The sequence below is a fragment of the Atractosteus spatula genome, chromosome 8, assembly GCF_055471065.1.
Source record: "Atractosteus spatula isolate fAtrSpa1 chromosome 8, fAtrSpa1.hap1, whole genome shotgun sequence".
Classification (NCBI taxonomy): Eukaryota; Metazoa; Chordata; class Actinopteri; order Semionotiformes; family Lepisosteidae; genus Atractosteus; species Atractosteus spatula.
In genome coordinates this window covers 22,112,640-22,134,051 of record NC_142713.1, presented here as the reverse complement: position 1 = coordinate 22,134,051, position 21,412 = coordinate 22,112,640, and the positions used below count along the sequence as shown (strand labels likewise).

At 36.0% G+C, this 21,412-nt stretch overlaps 1 protein-coding gene across 5 annotated transcripts in view; it reads left to right on the top strand.

Moving 5' to 3' along the window:
• tmtc3 (transmembrane O-mannosyltransferase targeting cadherins 3) overlaps window positions 1-21,412 on the top strand; it is a 58,201-nt gene that overhangs the window by 13,452 nt on the left and 23,337 nt on the right. For all 5 annotated transcript variants that reach the window (XM_088923992.1, XM_088923995.1, XM_088923993.1 and 2 more), the window contains exons 5-10: window positions 3,656-3,771; window positions 6,463-6,635; window positions 10,089-10,341; window positions 15,898-16,046; window positions 16,730-16,850; window positions 19,731-19,842. In XM_088923992.1, coding sequence (XP_088780118.1) covers window positions 3,656-3,771; window positions 6,463-6,635; window positions 10,089-10,341; window positions 15,898-16,046; window positions 16,730-16,850; window positions 19,731-19,842 — 924 coding nt within the window. The remainder of the gene's footprint in view (window positions 1-3,655; window positions 3,772-6,462; window positions 6,636-10,088; window positions 10,342-15,897; window positions 16,047-16,729; window positions 16,851-19,730; window positions 19,843-21,412) is intronic.

Sequence of the window (21,412 nt, the reverse complement as noted above, 5' to 3'; positions counted from 1 at the left end):
TATCAAGCTTAAATATGAAAAGATATCTCATAGCTTGGAGGGGAAAATTAATTACTTTAAACATGTATGGGGTCCTTTAAAGGCTTACTTGAATGGGTCCGGAGAGAAAAAATAATCTTAAGAGAATTTTTTAGAAAATATCAAAATTGGAAATAATAGTTATCTTCTAAAGACAGGGTGTGGTGTTGGGGGGAAAAAACTAGAAAAAAATAGGGATGTTGTTGACTGAGTGGTGCACTATGCTGACCACAAAACCTTTTGCCACATTTTTGCAACATCACTTAAATACTTTGTTGCAAAGTCAATGTGGGTTCTGAGATGAGTTTTCCACACAGTCTTACAGACCAGCATTGTGCAGTGGATGGTTGGGGATGTAACTGTGTGGAAAACAGTGACTTTGCCTTGGCTCAAATGTTTGAAATTGTGCGTGAGTAAACAATGTCCCAGCTTGCCTGGTTGTCAAGTTAGGAGGAACAGTCATATCTAGGCTGTGGAAGTTCAAGTAGGTAGCCCCATAAGTATGCGTAGGCTGCAAAGGAACAAGTAAAGGTTTATTCCATGCTGGAAAGAGAAGAAAAGAAACACCCAAAGAAGCCACACCTGAAAAAGACTCCACAGACTGTTCCTTTGCATATCTAGGCTGTGTATAGCTAGTGTAGTTCCACGTTCCACTTGTGAATGTTCTAGCCTACCTCACAGTGCACATTGTCTGTACTTTTTTTCCTGATCTGTACGTTACAGCTATACAACTTTATCTCTGACTTTCTTTGGAAACATCTTGGTCTTCATGGTTGAATTCTTTCTTGAAATTCACCACCTGACAGAGGGACCAAAGAGGCAGGTGCTCAGTATTGTGAAATCATGTCATCTACTACTGTTCTACACACACTGAAGCCAATCAACTAATTGTATGCCTCTTCAAGTCAATTATGTGCACCTAAACTAATTTGGGTTTCTCACATCAAAGGGTTTGGATACTTATGCAATCATGACATTTTCCGTTTTTCTTGCATATTATTTATATACTACTTTTTTTGTTTTGGCTTTGAATGTGCAGAGTAGGTTATATGTGTAGCATGAAAGTGCTACTTTAAAGTGCCCTGATTGCAAGCTTTAAAAAAACAAAATACAAAAAATAGTCAAAGGTTTGAATACATTTGCAAGACACCGTACTTGTCGATAATAACTGTGGAGTTGAAAGACCAGCAAATTTTCTGACTATCCATGATGAGGATTCTTCCATTCAACTTTATAGTTAAGTTTCTGTTGTTTAACATCATCCATGCAAAATCCATCCCAGTCTCTTTCCAGAGGTCATTTTTATTTTGTCTTGCGCATTCTTTGATATCTGGCTTCTTTCTTGATTTTATTTTCTGATAAAAACAGGTCAGCAACATTGTTTGTCCTAGTTCAGTGGTTCTCAAACTTTTTGGACCAAGTAATACCCCTGATCAAACTAAAGCATCCAAGTACCACCTACAAGTCATCTTCTCATAGGAACCCCAGAAATTCTCAATGGCCATCAAAAGCGTGTGTGCACGCACACACTCACATACACATATAATAAATATTATAATAATAAACTTGATTTGATATAGCGCCTTTAAAGGTGGCTTCTTAAAGCGCTTTAAAGAAAAAAAACAGGAACAGCAACAAATAAAAATAAACAATAAAAAAGCACCATTTCATTGAGAGGGGTGAGTCTGTTTAGTCAAGCAAAGCAGATGTGAATTCATTTTTCAAGCCTTGTTATAACTCATAACAGAGTCTAACAGATTTTAAATCGTCAGGCATTTTCTTGACAGCAAAGGTCTGGCGGTGGATGTTGCAATGCGTCCATTAATTTCTGGAGCAACCTCTCTATTTCGTGCAACTACACCGGCTTGTCATTGCTCTAGCACCGTCTGTACAAACTCCGACGCATTTTATCCAGTCGATGCCATTCTCTTCGATAAATTCATTCAGAAGCTGAAATATGTGCTCTCCTGTAGTTCCTGTTGGTAGTGGCTTACAGAAAGTCCTCATGGGACGTACCCTCAAACTCGTATCTAATGTAAACGAGCAAATTGGCCAAATCGACTACAGACTCATCTAATTGCAGTGAAAAAAATCTGCTCATCTTAATGCGCTCTATCAGCGTACTTTTGATATAATCCGCCATTTCAATAATTCTATGAGTGACTGTGTCTTTCGGAGGGGGCAGCAGGTCGAGCTGTTTAGCAGCTTTTTCTCCACACATAATGTGTCAGCTCTTTTGCCAACGGTAAATAAGGTTCTTCAAAAATAGTGTGGGGCTTACCTGCTTTAGCAATCCGCAACCTTGCATTTTCCCCCGTTTCCGTTTCTGGAGTCTGTCTCAGAAGTTAAAAGAAGTTTTTATTTCATGCGCATGGGTGCGAAACACAGAGACGCTCGGTGTATGTTTCTCAAATTAACTTAGAACAGTTCTTAAATATTTTTTTGTTATCTATCACGCTTTCCTGTGCTCACAAGATTATCAGCATTCGTAGCACGCATTTCTGTGCATTCCTGTGTTTACAACATTGGCATTGTTCCAAGATCACGCACATTCTCCTACCTCCCTATTTGCTGGAGATAGCTTTTTTTAAAATACAATTGGTCACTTACAGTACATTAGTAGCACACATTCCTATAGAATGGTATAGAATTACATAGTATTTCTTGTGTCCACTCAAGTATTAGCGCGCACTGTATCGTAGTACGTCGGCTGCGTATTCGACACGTATTAAAATAGAAAATATGAAAACCTGTCCCAGTTTTTCAGCGCACACAACAAAGTTCCAGGGTCATATGACGTACCAGCTGGCGGCACTCCGCGTACCACTCCTGGTACGCATACCACAGTTTGAGAACCACTGCCCTAGTTAATAAACCAGCATGCTTAAAGTTTTCTTTGATCTCTTTGAAAAGTGAAGCAACTTCTGTCCTTACAGATAAAATCTGTCAATGAATGGTCATAGTTGCTGTTTCGGAGTGCTGTGAAGTCCTCACTCATATCTCCTTGAATGACATTCTTCAGAAATATGTAGACAATCTCTGGAAGCAAAGACATTAGGCAACACGTTTCTAAGATTGCTGTTTTAGATAATGGGTGTGCAGTTCACTACAGCACCATTTACTTTAATCAGATCTATCATGACTGCTACAATTAAAAAGTCTTTATTGTATAGTTTCACCTAGAGTTTGAATGTGTTCATATGTTTGGTGTATAGTTTATAACATATTTTTTGAAAGTCTAAAATCTTGTATTTTATTATTTTCAACTTTGTGTGTTGAGTTCATGAAACTTGTACATGAAAATCTGCCTATATTTTGTTTAATTGATCATATTTCCAAATAATATAAAGAACGTTGTATTGGGATCTGTTCTGTCCCAGAGAAAAAAAAACACCTGTACACAGGGGTTTACATTTTCCCTGACACATAAGTTTTCAGTACAGATGAATATACCTCCAAGCAATTTTAGTTCATTTCATTTTGCCAATGCCAAGTTGTCCTGGGTAAGTCAAATGTTGCATATGTATAAAACAAATGAATTACATTAAAGAGGTGTTAGAATTTTGCAACAGACCTCTTATTGTAGATAAGTATGGCAAGCTTTTTTGAAAGTTATTTTAATATTATTGTTTTGCAGTCTGGACTCCTATTGCACTGACAGTGTTGTTAGTGGCAGTTGCAACATTATGCAAGGAGCAGGGAATAACTGTCATTGGAGTCTGCTGTGTCTATGAAGTATTTGTTGCTCAAGGGGTAAGAACATCCTGAAATTTCTATCAATCATATCTTTGAAGATATTTCAAAACTTTTTTTTTCCTTTTTGTCTTTTTTTAATTTATGGAATATCGTAAGAGACACTGTACACTGTTGGGACATTTGAAGTTCATATAATAACAGAAGTTTTAGAGCAAGGTCTAATATATACCTATACCTGTCTTAGAGGGAATATAGGTATGGGACACTGCTTTCAGCGTGTGCATTGTTTTGCATCCTTCCCTCCTATCATAGCTCTTGCAGCAGCACCTAAGCTCCTTCTACATAGGAGGAGGGTTTCAAATTTCTCACCCAGTAAACCACTAAACTCTAGGGTTACTACTAAATTGATTAGAAGTAGCCATTAGCATTCACTATGTTTCAGACGTTAAGGAAGTTTTAACATTTCTTGCGTCATCAGCTTGTTATTAATTGTAAAAATAGTGTATATCAAAATAAAAAGAAAGGTGTTGCATTAAAGATTTACTTACAGTGGTGTGAAAAAGTGTTTGCCCCCTTCCTGATTTCTTATTTTTTTGCATGTTTGTCACACTGAAATGTTTCAGATCATCAAACAAATTGAAATATTAGACAAAGATAACACAAGTAAACACAAAATGCAGTTTTTAAATGAAGGTTTTTATTATTAAGGGAAAAAAAAAATCCAAACCTACATGGCCCTGTGTGAAAAAGTGATTGCCCCCCCCCCTGTTAAAACATAAATCAGCTGTGGTTTATCACATCTTTGGAAAGCTGAGTTCAATTTCTCTAGCCACACCCAGGCGTGATTACTGCCACACCTGTTCTCAATCAAGAAATCACTTAAATAGGACCTGCCTGACAAAGTGAAGTAGACCAAAAGATCCTCAAAAGCTAGACATCATGCTGCTATCCAAAGAAATTCAGGAACAAATGAGAAACAGAGTAATTGAGATTTATCAGTCTGGAAAAGGTTATAAAGCCATTTCTAAAGCTTTGGGACTCCAGCGACCCACAGTGAGAGCCATTATCCACAAATGGCGAAAACATGGAACAGTGGTGAACCTTTCCAGGAGTGGCCGGCCGACCAAAATTACCCCAAGAGCGCAGCGACGACTCATCCAAGAGGTCAGAAAAAACCCCACAACAACATCCAAAGAACTGCAGGCTTCACTTGCCTCAGTTAAGGTCAGTGTTCATGACTCCACCATAAGAAAGAGACTGGGCAAAAATGGCCTACATGGCAGAGTTCCAAGACGAAAACCACTGCTGAGCAAAAAGAACATAAAGGCTCGTCTCAGTTTTGCCAGAAAACATCTTGATGATCCCCAAGACTTTTGGGAAAATACTCCGTGGACTGACGAGACAAAAGTTGGACTTCTTGGAAGGTGTGTGTCCCATTACATCTGGCGTAAAAGTAACGCAGCATTTCAGAAAAGGAACATCATACCGACAGTAAAATATGATGGTGGTAGTGTGATGGTCTGGGGCTGTTTTGCTGCTTCAGGACCTGGAAGACTTGCTGTGGTAAATGGAACCGTGAATTCTGCTGTCTACCAAAAAATCCTGAAGGAGAATGTCTGGCCATCTGTTCGTGACCTCAAGCTAAAGCGCACTTGGGTTCTGCAGCAGGATAATGATCCAAAACACACCAGCAAGTCCACCTCTGAATGGCTTAAGAAAAACAAAATGAAGACTTTGGAGTGGCCTAGTCAAAGTCCTGACCTGAATCCGATTGAGATGTTGTGGCATGACCTTAAAAAAGCGGTTAAGGCTCGAAAACCCTCCAATGTGGTGAATTACAACAATTCTGCAAAGATGAGTGGGCCAAAATTCCTCCACAGCGCTGTAAAAGACTCATTGCCAGTTATTGCAAACGCTTGATTGCAGTTGTTGCTGCTAAGGGTGGCCCAACCAGTTATTAGGTTTAGGGGCAATCACTTTTTCTCACAGGGCCATGTAGGATTGGATTTTTTTTTCCCTTAATAAAAACCTTCATTTAAAAACTGCATTTTGTGTTTGCTTGTGTTTTCTTTGTCTAATATTTCAATTTGTTTGATGATCTGAAACATTTCAGTGTGACAAACATGCAAAAAAATAAGAAATCAGGAAGGGGGCAAACACTTTTTCACACCACTGTATGTGGGTATTTTCGAATTATCATAAATTAAGTAAAAAGGTGAAACTTAAAAATTAAGACTTGAATCATTACTGGAACTTTATTGTTGAGATATTTTTCCCTATTGTTATTTTTAAATCCATCCGAAATTCAAAATCCTAGATGAAAATTCCTCAAATTTGACAAGATTGTTAAAGTGACTTGAGAGTAAACATATCATATAGGTCACATGGCTGCAATATTTGATTTTTAGCAAAAATTGCTCAAATATAAAAAGTTCCATTTTGTGTTATGTTGTGGAGGTGGAGAAGTCTTAATAAAGGTGGAATCTGCATTTATTGAGAATGGATTTGACATCAAACACGAAGGAACACATTCTTACTTTTGATCAAAGTTTTATTAATATACTATATAATAGCTATATAAAGACATAATATTTATATTTCTTTTTTACATATATTACATTTAGGTTATCAGAAGCAGATAATGTGATTTTTTAACCCTGCATTTTTCTTCAGTGTGTTTTTGTAAATATAGGTAGCCAGACATAAATGTGTGGTATTTTTGTAATAATATTTTTTTCTTTTTTTCAGTTTACTTTGCCTATGTTGGTTGACACGTTGCTTCAGGTTCTGCGAGGAAAAGATGGTCTTCCATATTCTATTCTGCAAACACTATTAAAGCTTATTGTTCTCATTATCAGCACTTTATTATTGGTAATTATAAGGGTGCAGGTTATCCAATCTCAGCTGCCTGTGTTTACCAGGTAAGAATAATGTTAATATCACAAAATTATAAATTCACTAAACAAAGATAGCTATACAGCTGAATTATTTATATAGAGTGTTACTTGTTTCTAGAAGTCTGCTTTTAAAAGAGCTGCACAATCACCAGAAGTAGTAAATACAGTGCTGTGAAAAAGTGAGTACATCGCATGAAAAGGTGTGTGTTTTTCAACATATTTGCATTTATGGATATTTAATCTTAATTTCAACAATATGATAAAGGTGATCTAATTTAACAAATATCAATGAAAATTATTCTTTGCAATAATTTATTCAACAAAAAAAGTAAAAAATGCAATTGTCTGCTGTGGAAAAAATAAGTACACACCCTAGCTTCAATAGTTAGTGTTGGCCCCTATGGCAGAAATCGCTTCTTGTAGGCCTTTCTTGTAATTGTCTATCAGTCTCCTATATTGACTTGGATACATTTTTGCCCACTCCTCCTAACATAACTCCTTCAACTGTATGATGTTTGAGGGCTTTATTGCATGTACTGCCCACAGCATTTCTATGGGGTTAAGATCTGGGCTTTGACTTGGCGATTCCATAATCCTCCATTTCTTCTTTTTGAGCCATTCTTTTGTGGATTTGTTTGAGTGTTTTAGGTCATTGTCTTGTTGCAAGGTCCACTTACGGTTCAGCTTCAGCTTTTTGGCAGATGGCCTCACATTTTCCTCAAGTACTCTCTGGTACAATGTGAAATTCATGGATGACTCTATGATGGCAAACTGGCCAGGCTCTGAGGCAGAGAAGCAGCCCCAAACCACAATGCTTCCATCACCATGCTTTACAGTTGGTATGAGCTTCTTTTGGTCAAAGGCAGTTTTTCGTTTTCACCAAACATGACGTCTCGCATTGTGGCCAGTCAGCTCTACCTTTGTCTCGTCCATCCAGAGCACATTGTTCCAATAGTCCTGATCTTCACCTAGATGTTGTCTGATAAACTTCAGTCGTGCATCTACATTCTTTTTTGAGAGCAGAGGCTTCTTCCTTCCTGACCTCGCATGTAGGGCAAAGTTGTGCAGTCTCTTTCGGATAGTTCACTTTGACCTTGACTGAGGCAAGACTTGCTTGTAAATCCCTTGATGTTATCCTGGGGTTCTTGGAGACTTCCTGCAGCATCTTTCGGTCAGCGGTTGTGTTGAATTTGGTGGGACAACCTGGCCTGGATAGATTGCCAGTGGTTTGAAATTGTATCCATTTGTAGATGATCATTTGGACAGTGAAGTGATTGACTACAATTTGCTTGGAAATAGCTTTAAAACCCTTCCCAGACTCATAGGCATCAACAGTCTTTCTTCTGAGGGCTTAGAGAGCTCTTTGGATCTTGGCATGATGTAGCCACACACCTCAATTGCTAAGACCAAACCAGACCACAGGTTTCTGATGTTTATATAAGGCAGTGCCCTCCAAGTTACTCTCTAGTGATGTTCTAATCTTTTGCACCTGTTTTGGTGCATCTGATTCTAATTTTAGGCATTTGATGCAATGATAAAGGTAAGGTGTACTAACTTTTTCCACACAAGGAAATTGCATTTCTGTCAATTTAAATAGTACAAATGAGTGCAAAATGTGATTTTTTTCAATGTTATCTTTTAATTATTTTACCATTATCTATCACTGATATTATCAGTGTCGTTGAAAGGACGATCAAATATCCTTTTGTCCAAAAATGTTAAAAAGACAAACCTTTTCATGGGGTGTGCTTACTTTTTCACACCACTGTAGATAAAATATTACACAGTGTGCAGATGTCATTGAATTAGAAGAGTTTTTCCACTAAGGATTGTGATATTTGGTTTGAATTAGAATAAAACCTTTGTCAATCTTTTAGACACACACAAGTGTTTCACCAGTTTTCATTTACTGACATATTGGTTGTACCGTGCCAAAACAGTATTCAAATTTCTTATCTTTCCCAATAATGTTAAACTAGTTAATTTATTTGAGACATAATTCACAGATGCTGCTGCTGAAAAACTCAACTCTACAGGATCAGAGTTGAAAACTCATTCTGTTGGTTATTTTGTTGGCATTATGTAAATTTCTTAAAAGCAGACACAAAATTGGAAACATTAATGAATACCTCTGAAAAAATAAGTACATTTTTCTACACATCTCTTTTTAACACCAGTTCACGGTCATGAAATTTTGCTAGAAATTAAATACAGAACTCCAGACTGAAACTCAGTGCAAACTCGAATTTTGTCCACCAGTTTACACATTTAATATTTACAGTTAAAAATTGAGATAAAGCTAAGATTTAATCTGTGTAAACTGTATTCTATTGAAATGGGATCATCTGAGAAGAGATCTCCACCTATTGTTAGATAGTGAGTAGTATTGTAATTCCTGTCTGATATGTCCTTATTGCTCTTGCAAGGTGAGAAGGTTTAGCTAGTATTATGGTTTCACAATGCTGTATAAACAAACACCAGTGTCACTTCAAGAAAAACGTCATTCAGATTTTATGTACAGTAGTAGTGTTCGCTAGTCATGTATGATCAAATAGCAATATGTAGATTCCTGTATACCCTCATGTTACATATTTCATAAAATGATTTAAGAGTTTTCCAAACTGAGTATACTAAAATATAAATCTGTCATTTTTGTTTTACTTCAAGGGTTTCAATGACAAATCAGTCTTGACAGGTTTTTTTCTGGTTCCTTTTATGCAAATCCATTCTCTTCATGATCTTGTATTCTGCTATGTGGTGCAATAGTGTTTTGTGTGGAACAAATTAATCCCTTTCCAAATATTCTGCAGACAATGTCTTGTAAAGCATAAAGATCTCATGGTGGAAGTTATATCTGTGAATTCATGTTGTTCTTCATACAACAGACAAGGCAAATTAGAAAGTGTATTCGTTTATATCTTTAGAATTTTAAGTTGAACTTTAGACTGCAGCCCAAGCAATTGAGACATGAAGATAAATGACAAACAGGACAAGTAATTGGCAGCAGCTTTACTACCTTGTAGCCTGATCTTGTCAGATCTCAGAAATGTAGTTAGACTGGTTCTGGATAGCACCTGGTTAGGACTCAGTAGGTGACACTTCCCCCCTGGTTTGGGATTTTTAAACCAATGCCCCAGTATGTGCCACTTGGCTCTTTAGTGGTGCCATTAATCAGATAAGTCTTTACATATTCTGACTACTTGGCCATTAACGATTCCAGGGTAATTTTTGAATGAGTAGAGCTGTTAACCCCAGTGTCTCCGCATAAAGACTGCTGTGTGTAACCCAGGTGGGTGCTATGTTTTAGTGGTGGTGGATTGCAATTATAAGTGCAATAATTATGAATTTGATTTGTTTGTGAGTGCCACCTAACCATAAAACATCTAAGTGACAAAATATACTACCTCTATGTTTAAGTGTAGTAACTTTCTATTTTAAGGTATATTTCTTTTAATGGTGCACTTTTCTCTTTTTTAGATTTGATAACCCTGCGGCTGTTAGCCAAACACCTACAAGGCAGCTGACTTTTAACTACCTCTTGCCAGTTAATGCTTGGCTACTCCTGAACCCATCCGAGTTATGTTGTGATTGGACAATGGGTACTATTCCACTAGTTGAGTCCTTACTGGATGTCAGAAATCTTGCCACCATATCCTTCTACTGTTTGCTTGGGCTGATGGTATATCAAAGTCTCCGATACTCTGAGAACTCATCAAAAACTGTTATCATGGTAAGGTTCAGAAAGTGAACGTGAAATGTTTGAGCTCAGTGCTGTTAACTGTGCTGTCACTCTTTCTCATTTTATCCTCCAAAGCAGAGCATGCCCTGAATATGATGACACAGCCCAATGCATGTTGTTACATGTTTTATTTTAGTTATATATATGTTTATATGTTTTATTTTAAGTTTTATTTTTTATATTTAACCTTTAAAGTATCAATATTGACACTGTGACATCTTCCAGGGTACTTACATGTAATGGTAAAAATAAAACATCAGAAATATGTGGATTTATTTCTATTATTTTAACTTTGGTTAAAATTCATTTCTATTAAATAATTATGAGTTAGTGAATATTAACTGAACAGTGCTTTCTCGTCTATAAGGATTCTAAAGCATTTTATGCCAGGATACCAACAGTGAAGTGCAGCACCTATATGGGCAAATCATTGCAATTATTCTGTGTTCACATCACTGGGCAGCAGGTTAGAATGAGTATTGAAAATTTTCTATACCAATTTAACCTAGGAAGAAACTCATGCTGCATAGAATATTAATACTCCTTTAAATTCTTAAAACCATGTAAGTCCATGGATTATCATACTGTGTGATTGGAGGTCTCCCTCATCAGCACTGTGTATTAAAAAGCATTTAACTTTCCTTCTTGTTTAACGAATGTAAAATATGAGTTATAAAATCCATCTGGAGTAGCATTTGAAAAAAAAAATGTTATTTTAATTTTTATGCTCCGAATATCAAGAGTTCAATTTCAATTTTAAAATATTTTTTTTTTAAATGGGAAGGTCATTAATCTTATATCTTGTGTAACTCGCTGTGATTCTGACCTGAAATAATATGAAATAGTGCTGCAATAGCTTCATTTTGTAAGCTAAATAGAGTTTATGAACTTGTACAAACTTTGTTTATCCTCTTATGATTTGTCTCAGGGAGAGGAGATTAATCTTAATTAGTATAAAATTTCCCTTCTTACACTTTAAAAACCAAGGGATTTGTCTGAACCATTAAAGAAACTTTTTAAGCCTGTTACATTTTGATATCAGGCTGCTTGTGTTTTATTTGGCTCAAGGGCTAGTGGGTAACAAAGTAACCAAGATCTTAGTTGAAAAGTGATTGCTTAAGTTGGTGTAAAAGCAAATGCATCGTTGAAGTAATAAACTAATTTAGTCCATTTTTAATTAAACATTAAAAGTAATACAGATAAAACATTTTTTTTTAAATTAGGATCCATATTTATATTATTCAGGTAATGAATTTGTGTTCTGTATTTCTGTACCTGCAGTCATTCATGTTATCAAAGAATATTTGTCTTTACAAGGGAACATTAGGATTATGGTAGATAAGGAACTGCAAAGTCTGTGTACTCTTAAATAAGTTTAATAATATTATAATAGCATTTGATGATTTTTATGTATCGTATCAACATTGTCATCTAAAAATGTCCGTTCCTATTGGCCAGAATGCTCTGGAATTTCAGTGGGTTAGGGTTAGGGTTCCACCTTCATGGTACAGCCTTTCCAAAAGCAGCAAGAAAACAGAAATGCCAACCTGCTCATCCTTTTTTATACAACACAAAAAGGATTTAAGTTCAAGTTTATTGTCGTTATACTCATATACAAGTATATGGTATAACGAAATGCTATTTAGCTAGCTCTCAGACGGTAAAAAGTACAAAAAAAACAACAACAATACAATTGTATAAGAAAAGAAAGACAGAGACAACAGGCAATGAACAAAACAACAACAGGTAACAGGTAATGTGCAAAACAACATCAGATGTGCAAAATCATTCATCAACAGAATTAAATTAAGGATAGAAAATTATGGGGAGTGAGCTTCTTGAGATGTGAGGTAGAGGTAGATTTCAATATATGTTTGAGTTTTGGTAAGAGAGAAGGCACTGTGAGGTTCAGATTGTAGGTGAGAGAGGCTGGGACTGTCTCCGAGTCAGGTAGTCTGGGCCCGAATGCTCTGGTACCGTTTTCTAGATGGTAGAGGGTCAAACAGTCTGTAGCTGGGGTGTCTGGGGTCTTTGATGATGCTTAGAGCTTTTCTCAAGCACTGTCTGTCACAAATGTCCTGGATGGATGGGAGAGCAACCCCAGTGATGGACTGGGCAGTTTTCGCCACCCACTGTAGGGCTTTGCAGTCAGCAATACTGCAGTTGCCATACAACACTGTGATGCAACCTGTCAGTGTGCTATCTGTAAAAGTCAATGAGGATCTGGGGACATATCTTAGCCTTCTTCAACCGTCTTAGAAAGTACAGGCGCTGTTGCGCTTTCTTGATCAGACAGGTGGCGTTGAGAGACCATGTGAGGTCCTCAGTGATATGGACGCCAAGGAGTTTGAAGTTACTGACCCTTTCCACTTCAGTCTTGTTGATGTGGATAGGGACATGTCCGTTTTGCAGTTTTCTGAAATCAACGATCAGCTCATTGGTTTTGCTGACATTGAGGGTGAGGTTGTTGTCTTCACACCACGTTGTAAGGAGATTGACCTCCTCCTTGTATTCACACTATGTGTGACACATAGTGATTTAAAATCACTATGTGTGAATTCATTTAACATGTATTTCGCTCTGTTTGCTAGATAGCTGTTATAAAGGCAAGGACTCCAAATTATACTCATTGCATCCAATAAGTTAAAATATTTCATAACAATTATTGTGTTTTTAGTTAATGTTACTTTATACTCAGTTGATTATTTTTAATGATGCAATCATATTTTTAACCATGCAAAGTTCTGCCTCCCTATAATAGATTTAGAGAAAATCTGATAATCTGTTGCTCGGTTTACCAAAAAGTAGAATTGTTTTAATAATTTACCATAGCATAATTACAGCAACAACTATTAACTTTGAGAAATCGTATTTAACCAATGAGAATTGTTATACTAGCATTAAATGGGTGGTTATGCAAGGCGTTTGTATTATTCTCTCATACTTTAAACTATATAAAGTAATGCATTACTGACCAAGAAAAATTTATATGTTAATTAACAATGAAGGCTAATGGTATAATGTCACTCAGATGATGTGTAAATGTGCTGTTATAAAAATGTGAGGATCTCTATATTGCTTCAGATAATTAAGAATACGTATGTTGCACTAGTTGTGGACATAAGAGTCGGGTAGTTTGGAAGCCTTACAGTTAAATTACAGTGAACATAGATTTCTAATAATTCTGACAATTGTCTGATTTCCTGCCAGTCTTGGTCCTTTGTTGTAGTGAAGCAGCAAAGAAGAGCTGTAGTCTGGGTGCTGGAACTGGTTCACATGAAGTATGTTCTCCCCGTGTTAATGCAGCATTCCAGTTTCCTTCCACAGTCCAAAGATGTACGGGGAGATGAATTGGCTTCTGGGAAAACTGGCCTTGGTGTGTGTGTTTGTGTCTGTGTGTGCTTTGCAGTGGACCGGTGTCTTGTCCAGGGTGTATACTGTCTTGCCCCCATTTCTTGTTGGGATAGGCTCCAGCTCTTCCATGACCTCTTCCAATTCTATTCAAACAAATGACGAATAGCTTTTTTTCGTAATTGATATTAAGTGGCAGGAGTATGTATAATAATAGCTGAATTCTGATCTTCATAATTTCATACTTGTTGGCTTGGCCCTTCTGCCAATTGCCTTGAGTCTTTTCTCAAAGTGTTACCTTATTAGGAACAATGGATAATTCATCTTGGAGGCATGGTGGCACAGTGGTTAGTATTGCTGTCTTGCGATACTAGGGCTCTAGGTTAAGTTCCGGGTCTGGTATGTTGGGTTTGTATGTTCTCAGTGTGGTTCTCAGGCTGCTCTGGTTTTCTCCACTGTCCAAGAACATACTGGTAGTTTAATTGGCTTCTGGGAAAATTGGCTCTGGTATGGGTGTGCGAGGGTCTATGTCCTCATGTACCCTGCAATGAATAGGCATCCTGTCCAGGGTGTACCCTGCCGTCTTTGGCTCTGGCTCACCTGAAAGCCTGAATTGGGTGAAGTGGTTAGAAATTGTATGGATCATTCATCCCCATACCTGATATAAGAAACACCACTGCTTCTTTAACATTTACATTGATTCTATTGGGCTAACTAGGTACATACAGTAAATGTTTGTATTAACATATGTGCTGGTTGCTATAGTGTGTAGGGCTAAATGGGTAGAACATACTCAAAATATGAAAATAAACTCATTTTTTAAGCAGACATAATCCTGATGTGACTAACTGCAGCAGGAGGTTCAAAAGTTTACCATGCACAGAACTTCCACTTCCACTTGACTTTTTGATGCAACCAGGCAAGTCTGTTTTGAAATGAATAGTTGTTTTCATCATTTGTAATGACTAATATTTAATATGCTTTGAAATTCCGCATATTTAAAATTTATTCTTGGTTTGTTTGGCCCTAATCTTCTTTAATGTTTTAGCAACTTTATTTTACGAGAAATGTAATCATTTATTGCCTGAAGCATTCTGCGGTGTGCAGGTAAACCTGACTGTTGCAGTTCAACAGGCTTGCTGAGGCTAGTACTGGTAGTACTAGATCAACAGCTCTCTGTTGACATTGGCAGTGTGGTGTCTCCTGTACCATTGTGGCCGCTGAGCCTGCTGGGACAGGCTTATTGGCACACATCAAAGATACAGCATCCGACTTAAATCTCATGCGTCTCTTGCTTCAGCAATTTGCTCTTCAGCAAGTGTCCAACATAGAGTGTAGAGTTGTAGAGATGCATAGATTTCACTGTGAAGTCCAGAGTTTTAACATCCACAAGGCTAGCACCTGGGAGAGAAAGATGGCAAGTTTTTCATTGAAATGGCATGTATTGGATGTCCCGGAGGGCTCAAATTTGTAAAATACCAGCATACATTTGTTATTAACAGTTCACCCAGAGAGCATGCATAGACCTATTACAGGCACATTACAAATCATGTAATACATAAACGTGCTATATTTGGTAGTCCACCATGTTATTTAAACTCTGGTGGCCCATTAAATTTTTACTTTTTTGTGTTTGGATTTTTAATATGCAGTATTGGATCTGTATTAGTTCCAGATTTAAACCATTGTGCTCTTTAACAAATTACATTCTAGGATGTAGCATGAGAAAATATTTGTAATAGTCATCCTCAGAAATTAATGAATACTCTGGTTGTGTTGTAATTTAGTTTTATTACACTTCACTTGTATTGGCTTGATTGTGCATTATACAAGTTCAATCCAAATGTATTGACTTTTCTTGAGCTTAGTGAGTATGCACACTTACCTCTTAGGATACAAGTTACTGTGATATTTTTAGGGACTGCATTCATCCATTCGGTTTATGAAAGTGCCTTTAATCAAGAATCTGCCTTATTCTTTCTAAGAATCCCATACCCTCTACAAGCATGCACTGAAAACAAATGTCAAAGACTACCTTCTCTGAACAACAATTCCAAAAGTTTGATGCTCACTTAAATCAGGCATCAGTAGATTTTTTATTTATGATCGTAAGTAAAAATATTCTGTATACTGTGATTACAGGGCACAGAAGACACAAACTAATCCATTTTTGTTGTTGTTGTTGTTGTTGTCTAGGCGCTGTCTTTGATAGTTCTGCCATTTATTCCAGCTTCAAATTTGTTTTTTCCTGTGGGTTTTGTTGTGGCTGAGAGAGTGCTCTATGTTCCCAGCATGGGTTTCTGTATTTTAGTAGCCCATGGATGGAGGAAAATTGCCCAGAATGGGTAAGTAAAAGTTTCTTTGTCATTTGAGTGCATGTGATATGTTAATTTATTATGCCCAGATTTATTTTTTAATTGAATTGGTGAACCTTAACTGTTCCATCAAATTATCAAAAAATAGTTTTTATACAATTTTTGGCAAGACTTTAAAATTAATGCTTAATGGTATTTCCCATAGTAAAAAGTAAAAATCAGGTACTTAGGTTGCCTTATAGCAAATGGCATAGTCCATAGTAAACCCTGTAACTTGAAGACTGGTTTTAACTTTAAAGTGATGTCTGCAAGGTGAACTTTGTTTTGGTTTCTGTACAGTGTGCTTTGTAAATGTAGGCTGCTTCTGCCCAGGTTACAATGCAAAAAGACTGATTTCATATAACAGTCTCAGAGGACAAAACATTTAATTTCTTCTCAAATCTGTAAGAATATACATTAGAAAAGTCAGCTAGTTATTTCAGTTTGAAATACAATACAAATGGAAAAGAGAATTATAAAATATTTCTGTTTGCATTTTGTTAAATAAGACAGTGACATTTTGTTACATGAATAGAACTTAGTGTAATACAGGGTTTAGATCATTAGTATTATACAGTACATAATCAGTTTTGGTGATGTCTATTTACATTTAGGGATACATTAATATTTAAAAAAAATGTATTTTTTGCATTTTCCCTTTTTCTTGATTGTAGTAATCTGAAGAACATTGCCTGGCTTGGTGTGGCCATTCTGCTGGCATCCCATGCAGTCAAAACAGTTCATAGAAACTGGGATTGGGAGTCAGAGTACACGCTGTTCACTTCTGCTTTAAAGGTATACAAAACTTTAACTTGCAGTGTTTACTTTAACTTGCTAAGTAAAATACGGGTTTTGTATTCATAAAGCTCGAATACTAGAAGTAAAGCAGATTTGCAACATTCGTGATTTGCAGTTTGGTTTTATGTATTTTTAAGCAATTATACCTTTTTATACTTTTAATGACCACTTGTAGAACTCCTGAGATCACTGTAAGACAGAATAGAGTACTTGAACAACCCTCATGAAATTAATATATAATTATATATGCAGTTTACATTTATATTACAGTATTAATACTATATTTTGTTACTATTTTATGTGTCTGCTTTGTGGAAACTTTTATTTTGTGTATAATCCAGAACGTTATGACATTTTAAAATTATATTCCACAGGGACTCATTCAGAGCATCTGGAAAATGTACCTGTCCATTAGCATGTCCTCTAAATGTGGTGAAAGCCACTTATAATGATGGAAGCACATTTCATATTCCCTTTCTGTTCAAAAGCAAATGTAGGTGTTATTCATGGTAAAATGTGCTCCTGTCACTGTTGTACAAAATTGTGCAAAACCAGTAAAACTGAAACATTTGATACTGTTTCATGTTTGGAAAACTGTTTAAATTCATATGTACACAATAATTGCAGTGTACAGCATGATGCACGTAATCAAGAGAAGCCTACGTGTTTCTTAGCTGGAGGCCAAACAATATTGTGTGTAGTTTCTAAGCTGTTTCCAAGTGTCTTACGTAGGTAGTACTTAGAACACTTAGTACTTAAGTGTTAAAGTGTTATGAAATAAATACTTACAAATAAAAACTTTTAATACAATGATTACTGACAGCTTGAAGAACATCCCAGTTTGGTACCTTCATATACAGAAAACAAGAATTGTTGGATAAAAATACATTTTTTCAAGGGAGTGGAGGCGACCTGAGCAGAACCTCTGTGTTCAGCTGCCGTCACTGTTATCCACAAATGTCCTCTGCCTCATTTGTTTTTACAATGAGTTGAAATGTACTGTTCATTTAGTATACACATATCCTGAACTCTTTTACCCAGTTACATTTTTGTTCAGGATGTTAATAATTCAAAACAGGACTGGTATAGCTCAGTGATTTTTTTTATTTTTGTCAGTTTACAAAGAATTTTCAGCATTTTCAAATGCAGCTTTACTTTTTCATGTTCTGAATAATTGCCTTAATTATTTACTATGGCAATAGTAACTTTTGTTATAGAACCATCAGGACAAATTTGATTTATAGTCAATGTTTCATATACTGAAAATAAGATGTGGTGGTCATTAAATACTTTTTAGAGAGAAATGTGTTCATTTACATGATATTGAGGGGAAGGTCTTGGTAATGTAAGTCCCTTTTTTCAAAGCAAAGAGGTATATTTTGTGTTTGGAATTGAGAAATTCTCAGACGTACTGGTACTTTGGACGCAATATGTCATAGCTAATGTATATATAATTATTCTGATGTATGTAAATAAACCATCTCTTAGGTATAATGGATTTAAATAAGCATATTATACATAAAAAGTGCAAAAAGCATGAACGAAAAAGATCAACAAATCATACATTTTCAATATGAAATGTGATATACACAGTAAAAATCAATTAGTGTCAACTATGACCTTCCTGAACATTAATACAGTCTTGGCAGCCCTGACACGTAGTCCTGACCAACCTCTGGATAGACAGCTTTGTGATGTTCTACCACTTTTCCTGTCCATCTACAGCCAGCTGGCTAGATTCTCCACTTGATGGCATTATTGATTTCAGCATCCCACAGGCATTCTATTGGACTCAAGTCAGGAGAGAAACATGACTGTGGAATAGCCTTAACATTGTTTTCTGCAAGTTGTACCAATGTAATTCAAGCACTTTGTGGTCTTGTGTTGTCCTGTTAGGAAACAAATTCTTCATATTGGCTTGTGGCAACGGAAAACTTGGTTTGAGACCTTTGTAATTGTATTTCTAAACGAGAAAGTCGTCTTCAATCTATACTGAAAGCACTTTTGTGTAAAAGGAGGTTTCTACCTATGTCATATGTCTACTGCCACACAAGTTGACTAGAGTCAGTGTAATGTTCAGTGCGTCACTGTGGGTAGCTGCGTCAGCATGTATAGTCTGCAAAAGAGAGAAAACACAATGTTTCGGCTGTGGAGCCTTCTTCTGGTGTGACACCTTTGTGTTTTCTCTTTTCTCTTTTCAGCATGGAATAAATCTATTACTTGTTCCTTTGCATATTATTTTTATACCCACTGTAATTTTGACAAGTTTGCTTCTTATACCAGAGTTTAGATCATTGATTTAAATTATAAAAAGTAAGCATAGAAATGTTCCCACACTCATGATCCTCTCACTCCAGTCTGAGGTAACTTCTTATTCTTATTCTTATTCTTGTATTTGGGTGCAAACATTAGCACGGACATTTTCTGTAAGTCCAAATATAGGCCTATTATGTCTTGTGCCCTGAAGTCATTTACTTCACTTCCTTAAAGATATCTAACAGGTTAGGCATGATCTACCTCTTCAAATTCATGTTATCTGTTAGAAGACAGATTTAATTTCCTTGTTGCACCAAGAAATTATATTATTCAATCAATAACCTAAATAATTATATAGTTCCCAATAAGCTTTGGTTAATGTAAAACTGTTACCCATGTATCACTTAGGTTAAAGTTATCTGATTGTCAGGATCTCAAATAACAGTTTTACTTTCTTTCATAAGAGACTTTGGTTCAGATAAGAATGCATGCATAATCTTTCTTTTAGATCTTTGGCTTGTTGACAGGAGACATGCACATTTTGATAAGATCAATATCGCATTTACTTGGAATATTTTTAAAGTACAACATGTTCTTATATTTCTTAATTTCTTCTTTTAGGTCAATACAAATAACGCCAAACTCTGGAATAATGTTGGTCATGCTTTAGAGAACCAGAACAATTATGAAAGAGCTTTGAAGTATTTTTTGCAAGCCACAAGAGTTCAGCCAGGTAAGATTTATACTCATTTTTACTGAACAGTAAAAAAAACAAATAACAGGCATCTAAATTTGTAATCACATATGACAGAAATTGTATTTGGGTTTATTAGTAAAGCTAATTTCAGTTTTTCATTACTACAGTCTGCAGATAATCTGTGCTGATGCATTGACTAAATTGTTATTATTAATTTATCCAAATAAAGCATTATTGCATTATAATAAGTTTAAGTGTTGGAATCCTTGTTTTCCAGCAAAACACTCATGATGCATGATTGTTGTGAAAAAAATGAGTGTTTAGTCTTCTAACACAAAAGTTTTGTTTTACATAAACACTTTACATAAAGGAAATAAAAAGTTTTATAAATCGCTTACAAGGAGACTGTAACCTTGTTTTGGGGATATCTTAAAATTAACTTTACTACTTTTTAAGTGTTTTTCGGTTCTGGAATTGAGGTTTGAATTGAGGTTTATTGAGATGCAAGTATTGTTTTGGCCAGCAGAGGGAAGCTGTGTATTTTGAAATGTTTTATTTGGGTGGAGGCAGTATGTGCTTTGCAAACATCTGGTTTAACAGGTAAGAGAAAAATGAATGTCATAAAAAAGAGGAAAGACTAATCAAAAAGGAAGTAATGATTGTGGTAGAAACTATTTGAAAAAAAAACCTTGCAAGTAGCATTTGTTCCCTGGGTAGTTCCTTTTGTTTAACATTTTAAAAGATGAAAATGCTAAAAAAACATTTGGATCTAAATGAATGAAAAACTGAAAAAAATGAAGTGGTGAAGTTGTAGATATCGTCTTTACTTTGAGAAAAACTGTATTTGCATCAATAAAGCACAAACTTGCATAAATGTTGTTTTCGTTGACTAAGTTCAAGTTTGTCATTATACTCATACACACGTATATTATATAACAAAATGCTATTTAGCTAGCTCTCAGACGGTAAGTTGAGCGAACAACAATACAAGCTTTGACAAGAGAGGTTTACTTGAAAAAGATGAATTTATGTTTAGTTATTCATGTTCTTTAAAGCAGGGCTTTAGTCGGTATTTTGTTTGACTGAGAACTTCACAAGATCTTTCTCAGAGACCTCTGTGTATACCCGTCGGATCCTTGATTAAGATTAGGTCTACACAGCAGATTGTTCAATCAAGCTAGCCTGCTCTGGAATAACTACTGTGGTCTCAAGGAGGTTCAGACAGTGGGATTTATGAAATGGGATATGAAGGATAATGATGGTGAAATAGTACTTGCTTGTGAATGTGCCCTGTACAACACTTGCTGACACATTCTGATATCAATTCCATCCAAGCCTCTTTTATGCTCAACTTCTCTCACAAAGAACAAACACCTTGAGATAGGTGGGGAAGAGAGATATCTCATGTCAGAACCTGTGAGTTCCCATGACTTTTTTTCCAACAAATGATGGCACTGAGTAACAAAATGTGTCCATTTGAAGTCAGTGTGCACAATGTGATCTCTAAAAATTAAAAATTGGTATATGAACACTGTTGATATAAAACCACATAATCAAAAGTAGACCTAATGTATTGTGAGCAGTCTTTAAAACAAAATTATTTTAA